The 22,427-nt window shown below is 41.9% G+C and overlaps 2 protein-coding genes across 2 annotated transcripts; one reads left to right on the top strand and one right to left on the bottom strand.

Annotated features, from left to right (window-relative positions):
* The first annotated feature begins 167 nt into the window (after window positions 1–167).
* LOC147186348 (dnaJ homolog subfamily C member 2-like) lies at window positions 168–15,633 on the top strand. The gene is made up of 16 exons (XM_086102921.1): window positions 168–350; window positions 883–1,073; window positions 1,146–1,221; window positions 1,343–1,441; window positions 1,520–1,742; window positions 1,848–1,913; window positions 1,997–2,088; window positions 2,176–2,297; window positions 2,369–2,518; window positions 2,592–2,680; window positions 2,776–2,845; window positions 2,922–3,103; window positions 3,285–3,385; window positions 14,101–14,211; window positions 14,299–14,453; window positions 14,620–15,633. The coding sequence occupies exons 1-16, from the start codon at window positions 296–298 to the stop codon at window positions 14,686–14,688; spliced, it is 1,851 nt and encodes a 616-aa protein (XP_085959047.1). The 5' UTR covers window positions 168–295; the 3' UTR covers window positions 14,689–15,633.
* On the bottom strand, window positions 14,726–22,177 carry pmpcb (peptidase, mitochondrial processing subunit beta). Its single transcript, XM_086102922.1, has 13 exons — window positions 22,039–22,177; window positions 20,982–21,119; window positions 20,461–20,547; window positions 17,148–17,277; window positions 16,800–16,998; window positions 16,646–16,725; window positions 16,437–16,549; window positions 16,092–16,235; window positions 15,846–16,006; window positions 15,679–15,764; window positions 15,504–15,592; window positions 15,351–15,426; window positions 14,726–15,254 (listed from the first exon to the last, which is right to left on the bottom strand). The coding sequence occupies exons 1-13, from the start codon at window positions 22,120–22,122 to the stop codon at window positions 15,187–15,189; spliced, it is 1,455 nt and encodes a 484-aa protein (XP_085959048.1). The 5' UTR covers window positions 22,123–22,177; the 3' UTR covers window positions 14,726–15,186.
* Between the last annotated feature and the right edge of the window lie 250 nt (window positions 22,178–22,427).

The following is a 22,427-nucleotide window of genomic DNA, read 5'->3' as shown; positions in this document are numbered from 1 at the left end:
TGTACTCCTTTCAATTTTATAAATAAAGCAAATTATGAAGGCATTTTCACCACAAAAAAACAAAAAATGTAAAAAGCTGAAATGACGTACAGGTCCCGCGACATAGGCGGAAATGACGTCGGATTCAGCGCCATAGGCGGAAATGACGTTTGATTCCGCGACACAGGTGGGAATGACGCCAAAATTGCTCCGACACATGTCGCTGCGGTAAAAATGCGTTAGCTCTGACTGAAATTTGAAGAATTAATTTGGAATATTGTGGTTATCCAATGTTCGTGTTGCCATCCTTGTAAAAATGTTATTAGAAGCGGTGGACGCGGATGAAACGACTGTCTTTCAAGAGATTGCCGGTAAAGATTGAATGACTTTCGAGGCCGGCACTAGTTAGCCTGCTAAGCTACTATAGAAGCGTTTGATAGCATGCTCGTTAGCAATACGTTTGGAAACAGCAAACACTGAGCTCATACCAGAGGGAAATCAGTCTTATGGATGAGTCTCCTCACACACGTTAATGCGAGTAGTGCTAATTTACACTCACTTGGACAATAATTGAACAAAACTAGTAATCCATCAATTAAATGTTATTCTGTACAAGTAATAATACGATATGATCATTGTTCTTCCTTTTCCCCCCGCGTCTTTCCCCCCCTCTCCCTACCTAGTGGTTTCCCTTCTGAACTCTGACTGTAAATTTCCCCAGTGCGGGACAAATAAAGGATATCTTATCATATGATGATTAAATATTGATTCGGTTTCACTGTCGTAGTGGCCGTCCATGGCAACTCCAAAGAGGCCAGCGACAAACATGAGTTTGACACCCCTGCTATAGGGTATACATTTATGAATGCCCATACATGCAAATAAAACCTACGTCCCTCTTAGCCTCTGTGCAGGTTCAGGTGGAGCCAGTGGGCCGCTGGTTCGAAGCATATGTGAAGAGGAGAAACCGGACCGTGTCAACCTCCTTTCAGGAGTTGGAAGAGGAGGAGGAGTCCTCTGAGGAGTCGGATGATGAGGACTTTCAGTTGGAAGAGCATCCCATGCTCCGATCGCTCGATCCAAAAGACTGGAAGGTAGGGGTGGGGGCAACCGACAATTTGACATTTTTCCACTTACAGTTTGCCGTTTTGTTCCTTACTTGTTAGAATCAAGACCACTACGCCGTCCTCGGTCTTCCGCACCTGAGATACAAAGCCACTCAAAAACAGATCAAAGCTGCCCGTAAGTATGCTCACATGCCCTCTTTCTATGCTTCATGCTAACGTGCGGTTCTTGCGCAGCTCACGGTTAGTGGAGCAGTCGCGACGTTCGCCAGGTCACATTCTCGATTGTTTCTCAACAGACAAAGCCATTGTGTTGAAGCACCATCCGGACAAAAGGAAAGCTGCAGGCGAGCAGATTTCGGAAGGCGACAATGACTATTTCACGTGCATCACCAAAGGTGCGTGGCATTGCGCCGCGTTTGTTTGGACCGGGGGCTCTCTACTCATGCTCCCCGGTGATTGTTTACGCCCGCCAGCGATCGAAACCCTGTCTGACCCCGTGAGACGGCGAGCCTTCGACAGCGTCGATCCCACATTTGATAACAGCGTGCCCTCCAAGGGGGAAGGCAAAGAAAACTTCTTCCAGGTGTTTCCCGCCGTTTTTGAGAGGAATTCCCGGTGGTCGACCAAAAAGCATGCGCCCAGCATCGGCACGACAGAGTCTTCCTTTGAAGAAGTGGATAATTTCTACTCCTTTTGGTATGTGCGTCATACTTTGGGCTGCGCCGCCATCCGTTCGCTTGATTCTTGTCAAACCGTTGTTTGTTCGTCTCGGGACATTTGAACTTCTTTCTGTTGATGCAGGTACAATTTTGATTCCTGGAGGGAATTCTCATACCTGGATGAAGAGGAAAAGGACAAGGCTGAGTGGTAGACCTTTTTTCGCACTTGAAAGCAATCCTTTGGCCCTTCCGTGTCTGACGCGCCCTTCCTATTCTCCCCCTACCCCGAAGTCGAGACGAGAGGAGATGGATCGAAAAGCAGAATCGAGCTTCCAGAGCTCAGAGGAAGAAGGAGGAGATGATCAGAATACGAACGCTAGTTGGTACAGAGACGACAGATGTGGCAACACCTCGCAACGCACGCGGTTGAGGAATCACCCAAGTGGCCATCCTGCATTTGTCCAACACAGATACGGCCTACGGTTGCGATCCGAGGATCAAGAGGTTCAAAGAGGAGGAGAAAGCCCGCAAGGAGTCCGAGAAGAAGGCAAAAGTCGAGGCCAAGAAGAAAGAGCAGGAAGAAAAGGAGCGAGTGAGTCCCAGCAGGTCCACTTGGAGCGCCGGCTCCTTGAATGGCTTCACGGCAGCCTCGCTTGTTTTTAGGCCCGCCAGGCTGAGATGGAGGCGGCTCGTTTAGCCAAGGAAAAAGAAGACGAAGAAGCCAAGCAGGCCGCCCAGCTGGCCAAAAAGGAAAAAGACATCCAGAAGAAAGCCATAAAGAAGGAGAGGCAGAAGCTCAGAATTTCCTGCAAGGTGGACTCCCGGGCCGACTTCTTTGCTCCAGACGTGTCTCCTCGGACTAACCGCTCTGTATCACATCCCACAGAACTGGAATTACTTTGCGGACAGCGAGGCCGAAAACGTGAAGATGATGGAAGAGGTGGAGAAGCTCTGTGACAGGCTCGAACTCGCCAGGTAAAATATTGTGGCGGCGTCTTTGTACCCGCACAGGCACAAAAACAATCTGGCTTTGGCTGCGTAACAGAAGTTGTCCTCGTGTTCACTCGCAGCCTGCAGAGCCTCAATGAAATCCTGGCCTCCGCTTCAAAGGAGGACAGCAAAGTGGCGGTCGAGAAGCAGGTAAAAAAAGAAAAGGCGGGGGGGCTGTGTCCCCCTTCGGCACACCCCATCTCTCGCAACGGGCCTTTCCTTGCAGGTGCAGGAGGTGAACGCGCAGCTTCAGAGGGAGCGGGACGCCGAGGTGCAGGCGATGCAGGCCTCTCGCGGTGCCGAGCAGCCCGGCGGAGGCGGGGGTGGTGGCGGGAAAGGTTGGAATGAGGAAGACCTCCAATTGCTCATTAAGGCCGTCAACCTCTTCCCGGCTGGAACCAATGCCAGGTCAGATGCGGGCCGCACATCTGGACTTGACCTTTGTCGACCATTTAGGGGAAATACTTGGGTTGATTGGCATCGCCAAAACTTACTGTGTGGACATAGATTTGTATTTGCATACATTGTGTGTGTGTGTGTGTATATATACTGTATATATATATATATATATATATTCTCGCCCCCCCAGATGGGAAGTTATTGCCAACTATATGAATCTACACTCCACAAGTGGCATGAAGAGGACAGCCAAAGACGTCATCAACAAAGCCAAGAGTTTGCAACGGCTTGGTAAGACATATTTCCGCATTTTTTATTAATTATTTGCCATTGTGTAGCGCGCAGCTCCTTTGAAAAGAAATAGTTCTGTTATATAGTCTTTGCTTTCCAATAATTACATGGTCGTTTTTTTGAGCTAAAAACGCCTGACTATACATGCTAGTTTTATTTGCGCTAAAAACGGCTTACTAAACACGGTCGGCGTTTTTAGCTCGAAAAAACGACCATGTATATAGCATAGGTGTCAAACTCAGGTCCTGGAGGGCCGCTGTCCTGCATGTTTTCCAAGTCTCCCTGTTAACACAAATGATTCAAATGACCAGCTCATCAGCAAGCTCTGCGGAACCCTGACATTGAACCTGTTCATTTGAATTAGCCCGAAAAAAACGACCATGTATAGTCAGGTGTTTTTAGCCCGAAAAAAACGACATAGTATAGTAAGGCGTTTTTAGCTTTAAAAAAATGACACAGTATAGTAGGGCGTTTTTAACCGGAAAAAAACGACCAGGCGTTTTTAGCTTAAAAAACGACATACTATATTAAGGCGTTTTTAACCCGAAAAAAACGACACAGTATATATAGTAAGGTGTTTTTAGCCAGAAAAAACGACCATGTAGTAAGGCGTTTTTAGCCCGACAAAAACGACATAGTAAGGTGTTTTTAGCCCAAAAAAAACAACCATGTATAGTAAGGCATTTTTAGCTTAAAAAAAACGACCATGTATAGTAAGGCGCTTTTAGCCCGAAAAAAACGACATAGTATAGTAAGGCGTTTTAAGACAAAAAAAAACGACATAGTATATATAGTAATGTGTTTTTAGCTTAAAAAAAAACGACATAGTATAGTAAGGCGTTTTTAGCTTTAAAAAAATGACAGTATAGTAGGGCGTTTTTAACCGGAAAAAAACAACCAGGCGTTTTTAGCTTAAAAAACGACATAGTATATTAAGGCGTTTTTAACCCGAAAAAAACGACACAGTATATATAGTAAGGTGTTTTTAGCCAGAAAAAACGACATAGTATAGTAAGGCGTTTTTAGCCCGAAAAAAACGACCATGTAGTAAGGCGTTTTTAGCCCGACAAAAACGACATAGTAAGGTGTTTTTAGCCCAAAAAAAACAACCATGTATAGTAAGGCATTTTTAGCCCAAAAAAAAACGACCATGTATAGTAAGGCGCTTTTAGCCCGAAAAAAACGACATAGTATAGTAAGGCGTTTTAAGACAAAAAAAAACGACATAGTATATATAGTAATGTGTTTTTAGCTTAAAAAAAACGACATAGTATAGTAAGGCGTTTTTAGCTTTAAAAAAATGACACAGTATAGTAGGGCGTTTTTAACCGGAAAAAAACGACCAGGCGTTTTTAGCTTAAAAAACGACATAGTATATTAAGGCGTTTTTAACCCGAAAAAAACGACACAGTATATATAGTAAGGTGTTTTTAGCCAGAAAAAACGACATAGTATAGTAAGGCGTTTTTAGCCCGAAAAAAACGACCATGTAGTAAGGCGTTTTTAGCCCGACAAAAACGACATAGTAAGGTGTTTTTAGCCCAAAAAAAACAACCATGTATAGTAAGGCATTTTTAGCTTAAAAAAAACGACCATGTATAGTAAGGCGCTTTTAGCCCGAAAAAAACGACATAGTATAGTAAGGCGTTTTAAGACAAAAAAAAACGACATAGTATATATAGTAATGTGTTTTTAGCTTAAAAAAAACGACATAGTATAGTAAGGCGTTTTTAGCTTTAAAAAAATGACACAGTATAGTAGGGCGTTTTTAGCTTAAAAAACGACATAGTATATTAAGGCGTTTTTAACCCGAAAAAAACGACACAGTATATATAGTAAGGTGTTTTTAGCCAGAAAAAACGACATAGTATAGTAAGGCGTTTTTAGCCCGAAAAAAACGACCATGTAGTAAGGCGTTTTTAGCCCGACAAAAACGACATAGTAAGGTGTTTTTAGCCCAAAAAAAACAACCATGTATAGTAAGGCATTTTTAGCTTAAAAAAAACGACCATGTATAGTAAGGCGCTTTTAGCCCGAAAAAAACGACATAGTATAGTAAGGCGTTTTAAGACAAAAAAAAACGACATAGTATATATAGTAATGTGTTTTTAGCTTAAAAAAAACGACATAGTATAGTAAGGCGTGTTTAGCTTTAAAAAAATGACACAGTATAGTAGGGCGTTTTTAACCGGGAAAAAACGACCAGGCGTTTTTAGCTTAAAAAACGACATAGTATATTAAGGCGTTTTTAACCCGAAAAAAACGACACAGTATATATAGTAAGGTGTTTTTAGCCAGAAAAAACGACATAGTATAGTAAGGCGTTTTTAGCCCGAAAAAAACGACCATGTAGTAAGGCGTTTTTAGCCCGACAAAAACGACATAGTAAGGTGTTTTTAGCCCAAAAAAAACAACCATGTATAGTAAGGCATTTTTAGCTTAAAAAAAACGACCATGTATAGTAAGGCGCTTTTAGCCCGAAAAAAACGACATAGTATAGTAAGGCGTTTTAAGACAAAAAAAAACGACATAGTATATATAGTAATGTGTTTTTAGCTTTAAAAAAATGACACAGTATAGTAGGGCGTTTTTAACCGGAAAAAAACGACCAGGCGTTTTTAGCTTAAAAAACGACATAGTATATTAAGGCGTTTTTAACCCGAAAAAAAACGACACAGTATATATAGTAAGGTGTTTTTAGCCAGAAAAAACGACATAGTATAGTAAGGCGTTTTTAGCCCGAAAAAAACGACCATGTAGTAAGGCGTTTTTAGCCCGACAAAAACGACATAGTAAGGTGTTTTTAGCCCAAAAAAAACAACCATGTATAGTAAGGCATTTTTAGCTTAAAAAAAACGACCATGTATAGTAAGGCGCTTTTAGCCCGAAAAAAACGACATAGTATAGTAAGGCGTTTTAAGACAAAAAAAAACGACATAGTATATATAGTAATGTGTTTTTAGCTTAAAAAAAACGACATAGTATAGTAAGGCGTGTTTAGCTTTAAAAAAATGACACAGTATAGTAGGGCGTTTTTAACCGGAAAAAAACGACCAGGCGTTTTTAGCTTAAAAAACGACATAGTATATTAAGGCGTTTTTAACCCGAAAAAAACGACACAGTATATATAGTAAGGTGTTTTTAGCCAGAAAAAACGACATAGTATAGTAAGGCGTTTTTAGCCCGAAAAAAACGACCATGTAGTAAGGCGTTTTTAGCCCGACAAAAACGACATAGTAAGGTGTTTTTAGCCCAAAAAAAACAACCATGTATAGTAAGGCATTTTTAGCTTAAAAAAAACGACCATGTATAGTAAGGCGCTTTTAGCCCGAAAAAAACGACATAGTATAGTAAGGCGTTTTAAGACAAAAAAAAAACGACATAGTATATATAGTAATGTGTTTTTAGCTTTAAAAAAATGACACAGTATAGTAGGGCGTTTTTAACCGGAAAAAAACGACCAGGCGTTTTTAGCTTAAAAAACGACATAGTATATTAAGGCGTTTTTAACCCGAAAAAAAACGACACAGTATATATAGTAAGGTGTTTTTAGCCAGAAAAAACGACATAGTATAGTAAGGCGTTTTTAGCCCGAAAAAAACGACCATGTAGTAAGGCGTTTTTAGCCCGACAAAAACGACATAGTAAGGTGTTTTTAGCCCAAAAAAAACAACCATGTATAGTAAGGCATTTTTAGCTTAAAAAAAACGACCATGTATAGTAAGGCGCTTTTAGCCCGAAAAAAACGACATAGTATATATAGTAAGGCGTTTTAAGACAAAAAAAAACCGACATAGTATATATAGTAATGTGTTTTTAGCTTAAAAAAAACGACATAGTATAGTAAGGCGTTTTTAGCTTTAAAAAAATGACACAGTATAGTAGGGCGTTTTTAACCGGAAAAAAACAACCAGGCGTTTTTAGTTTAAAAAACGACATAGTATATTAAGGCGTTTTTAACCCGAAAAAAACGACACAGTATATATAGTAAGGTGTTTTTAGCCAGAAAAAACGACATAGTATAGTAAGGCGTTTTTAGCCCGAAAAAAACGACCATGTAGTAAGGCGTTTTTAGCCCGACAAAAACGACATAGTAAGGTGTTTTTAGCCCAAAAAAAACAACCATGTATAGTAAGGCATTTTTAGCTTAAAAAAAACGACCATGTATAGTAAGGCGCTTTTAGCCCGAAAAAAACGACATAGTATAGTAAGGCGTTTTAAGACAAAAAAAAAACGACATAGTATATATAGTAATGTGTTTTTAGCTTAAAAAAAACGACATAGTATAGTAAGGCGTTTTTAGCTTTAAAAAAATGACACAGTATAGTAGGGCGTTTTTAACCGGAAAAAAACGACCAGGCGTTTTTAGCTTAAAAAACGACATAGTATATTAAGGCGTTTTTAACCCGAAAAAAACGACACAGTATATATAGTAAGGTGTTTTTAGCCAGAAAAAACGACATAGTATAGTAAGGCGTTTTTAGCCCGAAAAAAACGACCATGTAGTAAGGCGTTTTTAGCCCGACAAAAACGACATAGTAAGGTGTTTTTAGCCCAAAAAAAACAACCATGTATAGTAAGGCATTTTTAGCTTAAAAAAAACGACCATGTATAGTAAGGCGCTTTTAGCCCGAAAAAAACGACATAGTATAGTAAGGCGTTTTAAGACAAAAAAAAACGACATAGTATATATAGTAATGTGTTTTTAGCTTAAAAAAAACGACATAGTATAGTAAGGCGTTTTTAGCTTTAAAAAAATGACACAGTATAGTAGGGCGTTTTTAACCGGAAAAAAACGACCAGGCGTTTTTAGCTTAAAAAACGACATAGTATATTAAGGCGTTTTTAACCCGAAAAAAACGACACAGTATATATAGTAAGGTGTTTTTAGCCAGAAAAAACGACATAGTATAGTAAGGCGTTTTTAGCCCGAAAAAAACGACCATGTAGTAAGGCGTTTTTAGCCCGACAAAAACGACATAGTAAGGTGTTTTTAGCCCAAAAAAAACAACCATGTATAGTAAGGCATTTTTAGCTTAAAAAAAACGACCATGTATAGTAAGGCGCTTTTAGCCCGAAAAAAACGACATAGTATAGTAAGGCGTTTTAAGACAAAAAAAAACGACATAGTATATATAGTAATGTGTTTTTAGCTTAAAAAAAACGACATAGTATAGTAAGGCGTTTTTAGGTTTAAAAAAATGACACAGTATAGTAGGGCGTTTTTAACCGGAAAAAAACGACCAGGCGTTTTTAGCTTAAAAAACGACATAGTATATTAAGGCGTTTTTAACCCGAAAAAAACGACACAGTATATATAGTAAGGTGTTTTTAGCCAGAAAAAACGACATAGTATAGTAAGGCGTTTTTAGCCCGAAAAAAACGACCATGTAGTAAGGCGTTTTTAGCCCGACAAAAACAACCATGTATAGTAAGGCATTTTTAGCTTTAAAAAAACGACCATGTATAGTAAGGCGCTTTTAGCCCGAAAAAAACGACATAGTATAGTAAGGCGTTTTAAGACAAAAAAAAACGACATAGTATATATAGTAATGTGTTTTTAGCTTAAAAAAAACGACATAGTATAGTAAGGCGTTTTTAGCTTTAAAAAAATGACACAGTATAGTAGGGCGTTTTTAACCGGAAAAAACGACCAGGCGTTTTTAGCTTAAAAAACGACATAGTATATTAAGGCGTTTTTAACCCGAAAAAAACGACACAGTATATATAGTAAGGTGTTTTTAGCCAGAAAAAACGACATAGTATAGTAAGGCGTTTTTAGCCCGACAAGAACGACATAGTAAGGTGTTTTTAGCCCAAAAAAAACAACCATGTATAGTAAGGCATTTTTAGCTTAAAAAAAACGACCATGTATAGTAAGGCGCTTTTAGCCCGAAAAAAACGACATAGTATAGTAAGGCGTTTTAAGGCAAAAAAAAACGACATAGTATATATAGTAATGTGTTTTTAGCTTAAAAAAAACGACATAGTATAGTAAGGCGTTTTTAGCTTTAAAAAAATGACACAGTATAGTAGGGCGTTTTTAGCTTAAAAAACGACATAGTATATTATGGCGTTTTTAACCCGAAAAAAACGACACAGTATATATAGTAAGGTGTTTTTAGCCAGAAAAAACGACATAGTATAGTAAGGCGTTTTTAGCCCGAAAAAAACGACCATGTAGTAAGGCGTTTTTAGCCCAAAAAAAACGACCATGTATAGTAAGGCGCTTTTAGCCCGAAAAAAACGACATATATATATAGTAATGTGTTTTTAGCTTTAAAAAAATGACACAGTATAGTAGGGCGTTTTTAACCGGAAAAAAACGACCAGGCGTTTTTAGCTTAAAAAACGACATAGTATATTAAGGCGTTTTTAACCCGAAAAAAACGACACAGTATATATAGTAAGGTGTTTTTAGCCAGAAAAAACGACATAGTATAGTAAGGCGTTTTTAGCCCGAAAAAAACGACCATGTAGTAAGGCGTTTTTAGCCCGACAAAAACGACATAGTAAGGTGTTTTTAGCCCAAAAAAAACAACCATGTATAGTAAGGCATTTTTAGCTTAAAAAAACCGACCATGTATAGTAAGGCGCTTTTAGCCCGAAAAAAACGACATAGTATAGTAAGGCGTTTTAAGACAAAAAAAAACGACATAGTATATATAGTAATGTGTTTTTAGCTTTAAAAAAAACGACATAGTATAGTAAGGCGTTTTTAGCTTTAAAAAAATGACACAGTATAGTAGGGCGTTTTTAACCGGAAAAAAACAACCAGGCGTTTTTAGCTTAAAAAACGACATAGTATATTAAGGCGTTTTTAGCCAGAAAAAACGACATAGTATAGTAAGGCGTTTTTAGCCCGAAAAAAACGACCATGTAGTAAGGCGTTTTTAGCCCGACAAAAACGACATAGTAAGGTGTTTTTAGCCCAAAAAAAACAACCATGTATAGTAAGGCATTTTTAGCTTAAAAAAAACGACCATGTATAGTAAGGCGCTTTTAGCCCGAAAAAAACGACATAGTATAGTAAGGCGTTTTAAGACAAAAAAAAACGACATAGTATATATAGTAATGTGTTTTTAGCTTAAAAAAAACGACATAGTATAGTAAGGCGTTTTTAGCTTTAAAAAAATGACACAGTATAGTAGGGCGTTTTTAGCTTAAAAAACGACATAGTATATTAAGGCGTTTTTAACCCGAAAAAAACGACACAGTATATATAGTAAGGTGTTTTTAGCCAGAAAAAACGACATAGTATAGTAAGGCGTTTTTAGCCCGAAAAAAACGACCATGTAGTAAGGCGTTTTTAGCCCGACAAAAACGACATAGTAAGGTGTTTTTAGCCCAAAAAAAACAACCATGTATAGTAAGGCATTTTTAGCTTAAAAAAAACGACCATGTATAGTAAGGCGCTTTTAGCCCGAAAAAAACGACATAGTATATATAGTAATGTGTTTTTAGCTTAAAAAAAACGACATAGTATAGTAAGGCGTTTTTAGCTTTAAAAAAATGACACAGTATAGTAGGGCGTTTTTAACCGGAAAAAAACAACCAGGCGTTTTTAGCTTAAAAAACGACATAGTATATTAAGGCGTTTTTAACCCGAAAAAAACGACACAGTATATATAGTAAGGTGTTTTTAGCCAGAAAAAACGACAGTATAGTAAGGCGTTTTTAGCCCGAAAAAAACGACCATGTAGTAAGGCGTTTTTAGCCCGACAAAAACGACATAGTAAGGTGTTTTTAGCCCAAAAAAAACAACCATGTATAGTAAGGCATTTTTAGCTTAAAAAAACGACCATGTATAGTAAGGCGCTTTTAGCCCGAAAAAAACGACATAGTATAGTAAGGCGTTTTAAGACAAAAAAAAACGACATAGTATATATAGTAATGTGTTTTTAGCTTAAAAAAAACGACATAGTATAGTAAGGCGTTTTTAGGTTTAAAAAAATGACACAGTATAGTAGGGCGTTTTTAACCGGAAAAAAACGACACAGTATATATAGTAAGGTGTTTTTAGCCAGAAAAAACGACATAGTAAGGTGTTTTTAGCCCAAAAAAAACAACCATGTATAGTAAGGCATTTTTAGCTTAAAAAAAACGACCATGTATAGTAAGGCGCTTTTAGCCCGAAAAAAACGACATAGTATAGTAAGGCGTTTTAAGACAAAAAAAAACGACATAGTATATATAGTAATGTGTTTTTAGTTTAAAAAAAACGACATAGTATAGTAGGGCGTTTTTAACCGGAAAAAAACAACCAGGCGTTTTTAGCTTAAAAAACGACATAGTATATTAAGGCGTTTTTAACCCGAAAAAAACGACACAGTATATATAGTAAGGTGTTTTTAGCCAGAAAAAACGACATAGTATAGTAAGGCGTTTTTAGCCCGACAAAAACGACATAGTAAGGTGTTTTTAGCCCAAAAAAAACAACCATGTATAGTAAGGCATTTTTAGCTTAAAAAAAACGACCATGTATAGTAAGGCGCTTTTAGCCCGAAAAAAACGACATAGTATAGTAAGGCGTTTTAAGACAAAAAAAAACGACATAGTATATATAGTAATGTGTTTTTAGCTTAAAAAAAACGACATAGTATAGTAGGGCGTTTTTAACCGGAAAAAAACAACCAGGCGTTTTTAGCTTAAAAAACGACATAGTATATTAAGGCGTTTTTAACCCGAAAAAAACGACACAGTATATATAGTAAGGTGCTTTTAGCCAGAAAAAACGACATAGTATAGTAAGGCGTTTTTAGCCCGAAAAAAACGACATAGTAAGGTGTTTTTAGCCCAAAAAAAACAACCATGTATAGTAAGGCATTTTTAGCTTAAAAAAAACGACCATGTATAGTAAGGCGCTTTTAGCCCGAAAAAAACGACATAGTATAGTAAGGCGTTTTAAGACAAAAAAAAACGACATAGTATATATAGTAATGTGTTTTTAGCTTTAAAAAAATGACACAGTATAGTAGGGCGTTTTTAGCTTAAAAAACGACATAGTATATTAAGGCGTTTTTAACCCGAAAAAAACGACCATGTATAGTAAGGCGCTTTTAGCCCGAAAAAAACGACATAGTATAGTAAGGCGTTTTAAGACAAAAAAAAACGACATAGTATAGTAAGGCGTTTTTAGCTTTAAAAAAATGACACAGTATAGTAGGGCGTTTTTAACTGGAAAAAAACGACACAGTATATATAGTAAGGTGTTTTTAGCCAGAAAAAACGACATAGTATAGTAAGGCGTTTTTAGCCCAAAAAAAACGACCATGTATAGTAAGGCGCTTTTAGCCCGAAAAAAACGACATAGTATAGTAAGGTGTTTTTAGCTTAAAAAAAACGACATAGTATAGTAGGGCGTTTTTAACCGGAAAAAAACAACCAGGCGTTTTTAGCTTAAAAAACGACATAGTATATTAAGGCGTTTTTAACCCGAAAAAAACGACACAGTATATATAGTAAGGTGTTTTTAGCCAGAAAAAACGACATAGTATAGTAAGGCGTTTTTAGCCCGACAAAAACGACATAGTAAGGTGTTTTTAGCCCAAAAAAAACAACCATGTATAGTAAGGCGCTTTTAGCCCGAAAAAAACGACATAGTATAGTAAGGCGTTTTAAGACAAAAAAAAACGACATAGTATATATAGTAATGTGTTTTTAGCTTAAAAAACGACACAGTATATATAGTAATGTGTTTTTAGCCAGAAAAAACGACATAGTATAGTAAGGCGTTTTTAGCCCGAAAAAAACGACAATGTATAGTAAGGCGCTTTTAGCCCGAAAAAAACGACATAGTATAGTAAGGCGTTTTAAGACAAAAAAAAACGACATAGTATATATAGTAATGTGTTTTTAGCTTTAAAAAAAACGACATAGTATAGTAAGGCGTTTTTAGCTTTAAAAAAATGACATAGTATATTAAGGCGTTTTTAACCCGAAAAAAACGACACAGTATATATAGTAAGGTGTTTTTAGCCCAAAAAAAACAACCATGTATAGTAAGGCGTTTTAAGACAAAAAAAAACGACATAGTATATATAGTAATGTGTTTTTAGCTTAAAAAAAACGACATAGTATAGTAAGGCGTTTTTAGCTTTAAAAAAATGACACAGTATAGTAGGGCGTTTTTAGCCCGACAAAAACGACATAGTAAGGTGTTTTTAGCCCAAAAAAAACAACCATGTATAGTAAGGCGCTTTTAGACAAAAAAAAACGACATAGTATATATAGTAATGTGTTTTTAGCTTTAAAAAAATGACACAGTATAGTAGGGCGTTTTTAACCCGAAAAAAATGACACAGTATAGTAGGGCGTTTTTAACCCGAAAAAAACGACCATGTATTAAGGCGTTTTTAGCCCGACAAAAACAACCATGTATAGTAAGGCATTTTTAGCTTAAAAAAACGACATAGTATATATAGTAATGTGTTTTTAGCTTAAAAAAAACGACCATGTATAGTAAGGCGCTTTTAGCCCGAAAAAAACGACATAGTATATATAGTAATGTGTTTTTAGCTTTAAAAAAATGACACAGTATAGTAGGGCGTTTTTAACCGGAAAAAAACGACATAGTAAGGTGTTTTTAGCCCAAAAAAAACAACCATGTATAGTAAGGCGCTTTTAGCCCGAAAAAAACGAAACCCTAACCCCACCCCTGACCCTTTTCTCTTGTTTTCTTTCTGAATACTTTTTACTTACCGTTGTCTTTTCAGATCCATTGCAAAAAGATGACATCAACAGAAAAGCGTTTGAGAAATTCAAGAAGGAACACAACTCCGTTCCAGCCACCGTTGACAACGCGGTGCCATCAGAGCGCTTCGAAGGTGAGTGTAAAGTAAAGTGGAACCGTCTGCGCGCCATGAGTTTTTTTTTTTGTCAAAGCTTGTTGTCCTTGTATGATTCCGCTCCAGGTGGTGATGGAAGCGCAGCCCCCTGGACCACGGAGGAACAGAAGCTTCTGGAGCAGGCCCTCAAGACGTTTCCGGTTAGCACACCTGAACGCTGGGACAAGATTGCCGATGCTGTCCCCGGGCGAAACAAGAAAGACTGCATGAAGCGCTACAAGGTGAGTGGAAAAAGTTGTCATTGCGTGCCAAACCATGGCACGCATTTGTACCGGTTCAAGTGGAAGGGTCATTGCGTGCCAAACCATGGCACGCAATGACCCTTCCACTTGAACTGGTACAAATGTCCTGTTGTGACTGAGATGACGAGTCCCTTTTTTCTGGTAGGAACTGGTGGAGATGGTGAAAGCCAAGAAAGCTGCACAAGAGCAAGTGGCAAGCAAGTGTAAAAAATGACAACACAGAGTCAATCATAGAATCAATTATTACAATGTTGTGTTGTTCTTTAAAAAAAAGAAAAACTGTTTTATTATATTCATACATTTGAGTGTGACCCTAGTCCGTGGTCGACTGGTTCGTGCTGGAGTGTGAGCGCAGAGGTGTGGGGGTCAAATCCAGCTCCGGCCTGTTGTGCTCTCATGGTCTCTTCCTGCCAGCGTGGGTGTTCTTCGTCCACCCTCCCATCCATTTTCTCATCTGCTTCTCCTGGCAAGAGTCACAGGGGCGTGCTAGAGCCTCCCCCAGCTGTCTTCGGGCGGTCGGTGGGTGGGGGGCACCCTCAACCGGCTGACAGCCAACCAAGAAACAACCGGTTGCACCTGGGCATATGGGTTGTTTCTTGATTGGCTGTCAGCCGGTTGAGGGTGCCCCCCACCCACCGACCGCCCGAAGACAGCCAGGGCCCACCTGCGACCCTTGCAAGGACAAGGGGATTTGAAAACAGAGAGTGTGACTCTACTTAGCTCTCATCCAGAACATTCCGCTGCGGATCTGGTTGTAGTCAGGAAGCTGCTCGATTGGACCTGTCCAAAGCAACAACCAAAAATAGAATACAAATTTTCACTTGGGGTGATTCCAAATCTCACAGCCGCATTCTTCCTGAACAGAAGCAAACTCACCAATGGCTGCGATGGCAGGCGCTTTGTCGAAGATATGTTTGGCACACACGTCCTTGATGGTGGCGGCATCAATGGCCTGTTGAAAGAGTTTTTTTTATAAAAACATGATCAAAATGAACTTCAAGTTTGGGTCTTCCGACTCCATCCACTCACATCAATTCGGGTCTCAAGTTCGTGCAAAGGGATCCTGCGACTGTAGCACAACATCTGTCTGCCGATGTCCTCGCAGATTGGGGTGGAGCCTGGAAGGAGAAAAAAATAAAAGAAATGTAAAACACAGTAAGATGTCTCGGGACTCTCATCATTTCCTCGCGCCGAGCCTCGTTACCATCGAGATGCAGCAACATGTTGGTCTTGAGGAGATTCTTGGCCCGGGCCACCTCGCCTTCAGTGACGCTGGTGCAAAGTGACATCCTGGAAGGAAAAAAGAAGCAAAGTCTCAGAACACTATTGCATTTGTTTGTCCTCAACTTTGCGTGTGTGACCTCCTCTCACCATTCTTTCTGAGTGAAGCGCATCATGTCATCGATGGTGCCGGGCTCACACACCATGTAGAGTCCCCACAGACCTGTGTCGGTGTAGCAGGTGTTGAAGGACTGGAAGCTGTGGCACAAGTTCCCCTGACACGCCATCTGAGCCAGCTTGCTTGACAGATTCTGAGGGAGGCCCCAATGTATTCCATTACCAAAAACAAATGGCTTCAGATGTGAAGGAATGGCTCAATGTTTGAAAAATACTCACCACCCCGCCGCCAAACGAGCGGTCCCAGTTCCCAATGAGCGTGTTGGCCACCATCAGTGGGATGGTGTCGGGGTGGGACCATCCGACCGCCTCCACGGCGATGGCAATGTGGGCCAGCGGCATCTTGTCGTCACGCACGCGAATCTGAAAAGGCACCGTTTCATTCGTCACTTGGTCTCGCCGCACCAAGTGAAACAACCTTCCTCCCTGACTGACTTTGTGGTATTGAAGCAGGGCGCAACGGTTTTGCACCAATAAATGGATGCAACTGTAGCCGGTGCCGTGCCGGTTTGAATTTGAATTGAATTGCTCTTCCCTGTTAGAGGTCATAATTGAGTGCTTTACCTCACTTCCTGTGAAGGGGCAGGTGGGCGGTGCCGGGGCGTCGCTGTCGTAGCGGCCCAGAAGTTGTCCAAAGTGGTACTTGGCCAGATCGATGAGCTCAGTGTGGGAAACTCCTGGTTGGAACATTTCAAAGCATCGCAGTGTGTAAATAGCGACAGGTCTCAAACTGCAAGGAGGGGCCAGCAAGACACGAGGCACAAAGCTCTCACCTCCAGCGGCAGCCAGCACAATTCGAGGACCTTTGTAGTGGCTGGTAATGTACTCGACCAGATCGCCTCGATTGATGGTCCTGAAACGGAACCGTTGACAAACGCCGGTGGCGATGGCTCAACTTGACTGGGTGCAAGCTGTGATCTTGCATACTTGATATTCTCCGTGGGGCCCAGGATGGTCCTGCCCAGCGCCGTGGACTGGTACGCGGTCGCGTGGAGGTAATCGAAGACCACCTCCTGCAAGTTGGTCTCCACTTCCTGCATCTCCCGCAGGATGACGCCACGTTCTCTCTCGATCTCCGCTTCGCCTAACCGGCTGTTCTGGATGATGTCGGCCAGAATCTCCACGGCTTTTACAAAAATATGACATGGATAAGATTGATGTAAGTGACACGCTCCCTCTTATGAGTAGAGGCAAATGGCGACATTCTGGGCCAACTGGTGACATTGAACGGAGGATTGGTTGACTGTAGGTCAAGTGCACTTTCAACCGTCATACCTCGCGGAAGGTCCTTAGAGAAGGCCTTGGCGTAGTACACAGTCTGCTCCCGGGATGTGTATGCATTGAGATGTGCGCCCATGTTCTCAATTTCTAACTCCAGGTCGAGCTGAGAACGCTTCCTGGTGCCCTGTAACACAAAAGGGAGAATTACGCATTACTTACTGACATACGGACAAAATATACATACAGCAACAAAAAAAACGCGTCAGTATACAAGGTCGTTTTTTTGTGCTAAAAACGCCTTACTGTACATGGTCATTTTTTTCGGGCTAAAAACGCCTTACTATACTATGTCGTTTTTTTTCCCAGCTCAAAATGCCTTGGTATACATGGTAGTTTTTTCGAGCGAAAAACGCCTTCCTATACATGGTTGGGGTTTTTTCAGCTAAAAACACCTTTCTATACACGGTTGTTGTTATTCCATCCATCCATCATCTACCGCTTATCCGGGGCCGGGTCGCGGGGGCAACAGCTTTAGCAGGGAAGCCCAGACTTCCCTCTCCCTAGCTACTTCTTCCAGCTCTCCCCGGGGGATCCCGAGACGTTCCCAGACCAGCTGGGTGACATAGTCTCTCCAGCGTGTCCTAGGTCTTCCTCGGGGTCTCCTCCCGGTGGGACATGCCCAGAACACCTCACCAGGGAGGCGCTCAGGGGGCATCCGAATCAGATGCCCAAGCCACCTCATCTGGCTCCTCTCGATGTGGAGGAGAAGCGGCTCGACTCTGAGCCCCTCCCGGATGACCGAGCTTCTCACCTTATCTCTAAGGGAGAGCCCGGACACCCTGCGGAGAAAACTCATTTAGGATACTTGAACTCCTCCACTTGGGGCAAGATCTCCTCCCCGACGCGGGGGGGACAGTCCACCCTTTTCCGACTGAGGACCATGGTTTCTGATTTGGAGGTGCTGATCTTCATCCCAACCACTTCACACTCGGCTGCGAAACGCTCCAGTGAGAGTTGGAGAGCCCTGTTTGAAGGAGCCAACAGCACCACATCATCTGCAAAAACAGGGATGCAATACTGAGGCCCCCAAAATGGACCCTCTCAACGCTTCGGCTGCGCCTAGAAATTCTGTCCATAAAGGTTATGAACAGAATCGGCGACAAAGGGCAGCCTTGGCGGAGTCCTACCCCCCCTGGAAACGATTCCGACTTACTGCCGGCAATGCGAACCAAACTCTGACATCGGTGGTATAGTGACCGAACAGCCCGTATCAGGGGGTTCGGTACCCCATACCCACGAAGCACCCCCCACAGAACTCCCCGAGGGACACGGTCAAACGCCTTCTCCAAGTCCACAAAACACATGTAGACTGGTTGGGCGAATTCCCACATACCCTCGAGGACCCTGCTAAGGGTGTAGAGCTGGTCCACGGCCGGGACGAAAACCACACTGCTCCTCCTCAATCTGAGGCTCGACTTCCTGACAGACCCTCCTCTCCAGCACCCCTGAATAGACCTTACCAGGGAGGCTGAGGAGTGTGATCCCTCTGTAGTTGGAACACACCCTCCGGTCCCCCTTTTTAAAAAGAGGGGCTACCACCCCGGTCTGCCAATCCAGAGGCACTCTCCCTGTTGACCACGCGATGTTGCAGAGGCGTGTCAACCAGGACAGCCCCACAACATCCAGAGCCTTGAGGAACTCCGGGCGGATCTCATCCACCCCGGGGGCCCCGCCACGGCCGCAAATCCGATGATACAACTACAAAGTCGATCATCGAACTGCGGCCTAGGGTGTCCTGGTGCCAAGTGCACATATGGACACCCTTATGTTTGAACAAGGTGTTCGTTATGGACAATCCGTGGCGAGCACAGAAGTCCAATAACAAAACACCACTCGAGTTCTGATCGGAGGGGCCGTTCCTCCCAATCACGCCCCTCCAGGTCTCACTGTCATTGCCCACGTGAGCATTGAAGTCCCCCAGCAGAACAAGGGAGTCCCCAGCAGGAGTACTCTCCAGCACACCCTCCAAGGACTCCAAAAAGGGTGGGTATGCTGAGCTGCTGTTTGGTGCATATGCACAAACCACAGTCAGGACCCGTCCACCCACCCGAAGGCGGAGGGAGGCAACCCTCTCGTCTACCGGTGTGAACCCCAATGTACAGGCACTGAGCCGGGGGGCAATGAGTATGCCCACACCTGCTCTGCGCCTCTCACCGTGAGCAACTCCAGAGTGGAAGAGAGTCCAACCCCTCTCGAGGGAACTGGTACCAGAACCCAGGCTGTGTGTGGAGGCAAGTTCGACTATATCCAGTCGGAAATTCTCTGCCTCACACACCAGCTCAGGCTCCTTCCCTGCCAAAGAGGTGACATTCCATGTCCCAAGAGCTAGCTTCTGCAGCCGAGGATCGGACTGCCAGGATCCCCGCCTTTGGCTGCCGCCCAGCTCACATTGCACCCGACCCCTTTGGCCCCTCTCATGGGTGGTGAGCCCATGGGAAGGGGGACCCACGTTGCCTCTTCGGGCTGTGCCCGGCCACCAGGCGCTTGCCAACGAGCCCCACCTCCAGGCCTGGCTCCAGAGGGGGGCCCCGGTGACCCGCGTCCGGGCAAGGGAAACCCTGGTCCATATATTTTTCTCATCATAAGGGGTCTTTGAGCCGTGCTTTGCCTGGCCCCTCACCTGGAACCTGTTTGCCATGGGTGACCCTGCCAGGGGCATAAAGCCCCAGACAACTTAGCTCCTAGGATCATTGGGACACACAAACCCCTCCACCACAGTAAGGTGACGACTCACGGAGGGGGGGTTGTTGTTATTTTCAGCTTAAAATGGCTTACTATGGTTGGGGGGGGGGGGGGGGGGGGTCAGCTAAAAACACCTTACTATCCATGGTCATTTTTTTCGGCTAAAAACTCCTTACTATACACGGTTGGGGTTTTTTCAGCTTAAAATGGCTTACTATTATTATTGTTATTATACATGGTCGTTTTTTTCAAGCTAAAAACGGCACTTTAAAACGTCTTACTATACATGGTTAAAAAAATGCCTTACCCTACATGGTCGGGGGGAAGCGGGGTTTCATTTGTTAAAAACGCCTTACGGTGCATGGTCGGGTTTTTGTTATTAAAAACGACTTACTATACATGGTCCTTTTTTTGTTGGAGGAAAACACCTTGCTATACATGCTCATTAGAGGGGGGAAAAGAAAAAAATGCCCTTGCTCATTATTTGAGGAACTATGGCAAAGTTAGTTTTAGTTACGTCACTGGGTTTTCAGTAATTCTGATATCTACGGCCCAAAAACATCAGATACTATTCACATTTTTTTTCTTTTTGCATTTTTTCTCGATAGCTTATTAACTGTCTTACCTTAAATGCCATGTGCTCCAAAAAATGAGCCGTGCCGTTATTTCTCTCGTTCTCATAACGACTGCCAGCGTCAATCCACAGGCCAACCTGAAAGCAGCCACTTTGTGTTAAGCAGTGATTCGTGCAATGGGAGGTCATCAGGATGCTAGATAGCATGCAATTTTTCCCTGCAAAGTGTGACTTATTCAGAACAAATATTTTAGAACTTTGTTCTGTCCATATATTCACACCAGCAACAAATGCAGTTACCTTTTGACAAGTCATACAACAGAATAAGCCCAACCTTTCTATGTACGTCTCTGCTTTGTAAACAGGCCCAAAATCCACATTGAAATATTCAATGTGTATGTATAATTGAGTTGAGAAAAATTTTTATTTAATGATTCATACTTTGCGGTGGTCTTTTTGCATGGTGGTGTGCGGTGATGTTTCTATAATGCAAAATAGGTGCCCTGGTGCAATACTGGTTGGATCATATTTTCAACGGATGAGTGAGAGTCACGGTCGTTTAACAAACTTACCGTGCATGTGGAAAGTCCAGAGTCCTCAGAAGCCACACGCAGTCCATTTTCCAAAGTGGTCACCTTCGTTTCAGGGACATTTAAAGCTACGTGGTGAGCGGCCTGCGCAGTCAACAGTCGGCGGGGTCCAGCAGTGAACTACCAAAAGATAATAATGAAATTTTCAAACGCCCACATGGATAAAATTACGACATGACTTCATACCTGTCAACCTCGGCTAATAGCTGCCCTTATAAACAAAACACGTACGGTTTATCGCGCATGCGCACATCATGCTTATCAATCGACCGTACGCAGCGATGAAAAAAATATATACGATTGAGGATTAGTTTTGCTGGTTTGCGGTGACAATGGCGATCGACGACGGCATTGTCGTTGGCTACCAGCAGGTGAGACGATCTGGATTTGAGCCAAAATGGTCTTTGTGAGATCGGTTCACAATTGTTTTTTTTCCGTATAAAAGTTGTAATACGCCGTACGTGACTTGAAATGATACAAAAACGTATAAAATACAAGGAAAACGTACACGTTGACAGGTATGTGACTTCGACGACATTACTGCAATTGTTTGTGCTAAACAAGTCTGTGGACCAGACTTTATTAGAAGTACCAAGAACTAAACTGAGGCTCAGAGGGGATCGAGCCTTTTCTGTTGCTGGTCCCTCTCTCTGGAATGACCTCCCACTAAACATTCGGCAAGCCTCCTCGCTGCCCATCTTCAAAACCCTCGTCAAAACTCACTTGTATTCTTTGGCATTCGACTCAGCATGACTTAGATTTGTTCTTGGTTTTACTGTTTGGTGCTTTCTACCGCCTTTATTACCGATTTGTCTTACTGTTTATTGTGCATGTTAAATTGCTCCATGTACAGCACTTTGTATGCAGCGATGGCTGTTTGAAAGTGCTCTATAAATACTGTTGACTTGACTTGACTAAACATGTTAGCTAGCTCGACGACGCAGCAACTGATGACGAACGTCGTCTTGGCGCAATGAGTTGATACAAATATCGAACATGATTCGGTTCAAATAGATGTCTGGTAACATATTATCCTTACTCTGGCGAGGTAATTGTTCTCCAATAACGATCTTCGGAGGAAACAATTCCCCACGGACGCCAGCAAACGCAATGACGCCGCCATATTGCTGTCGGGCGAAGAACCCGGAAGTAATGCGTCATATCCGCTAAAAACGAATCCCTTTCCCGCCTTCGAATACGCCACATCCGCTCAACATCAAACCCCTTCCCCTTCTGGTTACGTCACATCCGCTAACATCTATCCCCTCTCCCCCCCCCCCGTTCATGTATGTAATGCATGGGATTTGTGTTCGCCTTTTTTTTCTTGAGCCTTTTTGTTGAATAAGTTCTCAACTAAATTCTAAAAGCAAATTCTGCTATAGTCAAGACGTCGTTGGAAATGTGTGTCAGAAGTGACGTTCCAGTTTC

This window comes from Hippocampus guttulatus, chromosome 22 (genome assembly GCF_054856545.1).
Source record: "Hippocampus guttulatus isolate MCC_2025c chromosome 22, RoL_Hgut_1.0, whole genome shotgun sequence".
Lineage (NCBI taxonomy): Eukaryota > Metazoa > Chordata > Actinopteri > Syngnathiformes > Syngnathidae > Hippocampus > Hippocampus guttulatus.
The sequence above is the reverse complement of the archived record's forward strand: the minus strand, read 5'-3'. Positions and strand labels throughout refer to the sequence as shown.

What these genes read in the sequence shown, in the direction of transcription:
- LOC147186348 (XM_086102921.1), top strand. Translation starts at nt 296, where the DNA reads ATGTTATTAGAAGCGGTGGACGCGGATGAAACGACTGTCTTTCAAGAG. An exon ending in AAAACAGATCAAAGCTGCCC is followed by an intron (nt 1,222 to 1,342) that starts GTAAGTATGCTC and finishes GTTTCTCAACAG; the next exon opens with ACAAAGCCATTGTGTTGAAG. An exon ending in GCCATCAGAGCGCTTCGAAG is followed by an intron (nt 14,212 to 14,298) that starts GTGAGTGTAAAG and finishes ATTCCGCTCCAG; the next exon opens with GTGGTGATGGAAGCGCAGCC.
- pmpcb (XM_086102922.1), bottom strand. Translation starts at nt 22,122, where the DNA reads ATGGCGGCGTCATTGCGTTTGCTGGCGTCCGTGGGGAATTGTTTCCTC. An exon ending in CTGGACTTTCCACATGCACG is followed by an intron (nt 20,548 to 20,981) that starts GTAAGTTTGTTA and finishes GGCTGCTTTCAG; the next exon opens with GTTGGCCTGTGGATTGACGC. An exon ending in CATGTTGCTGCATCTCGATG is followed by an intron (nt 15,593 to 15,678) that starts GTAACGAGGCTC and finishes TTCTCCTTCCAG; the next exon opens with GCTCCACCCCAATCTGCGAG.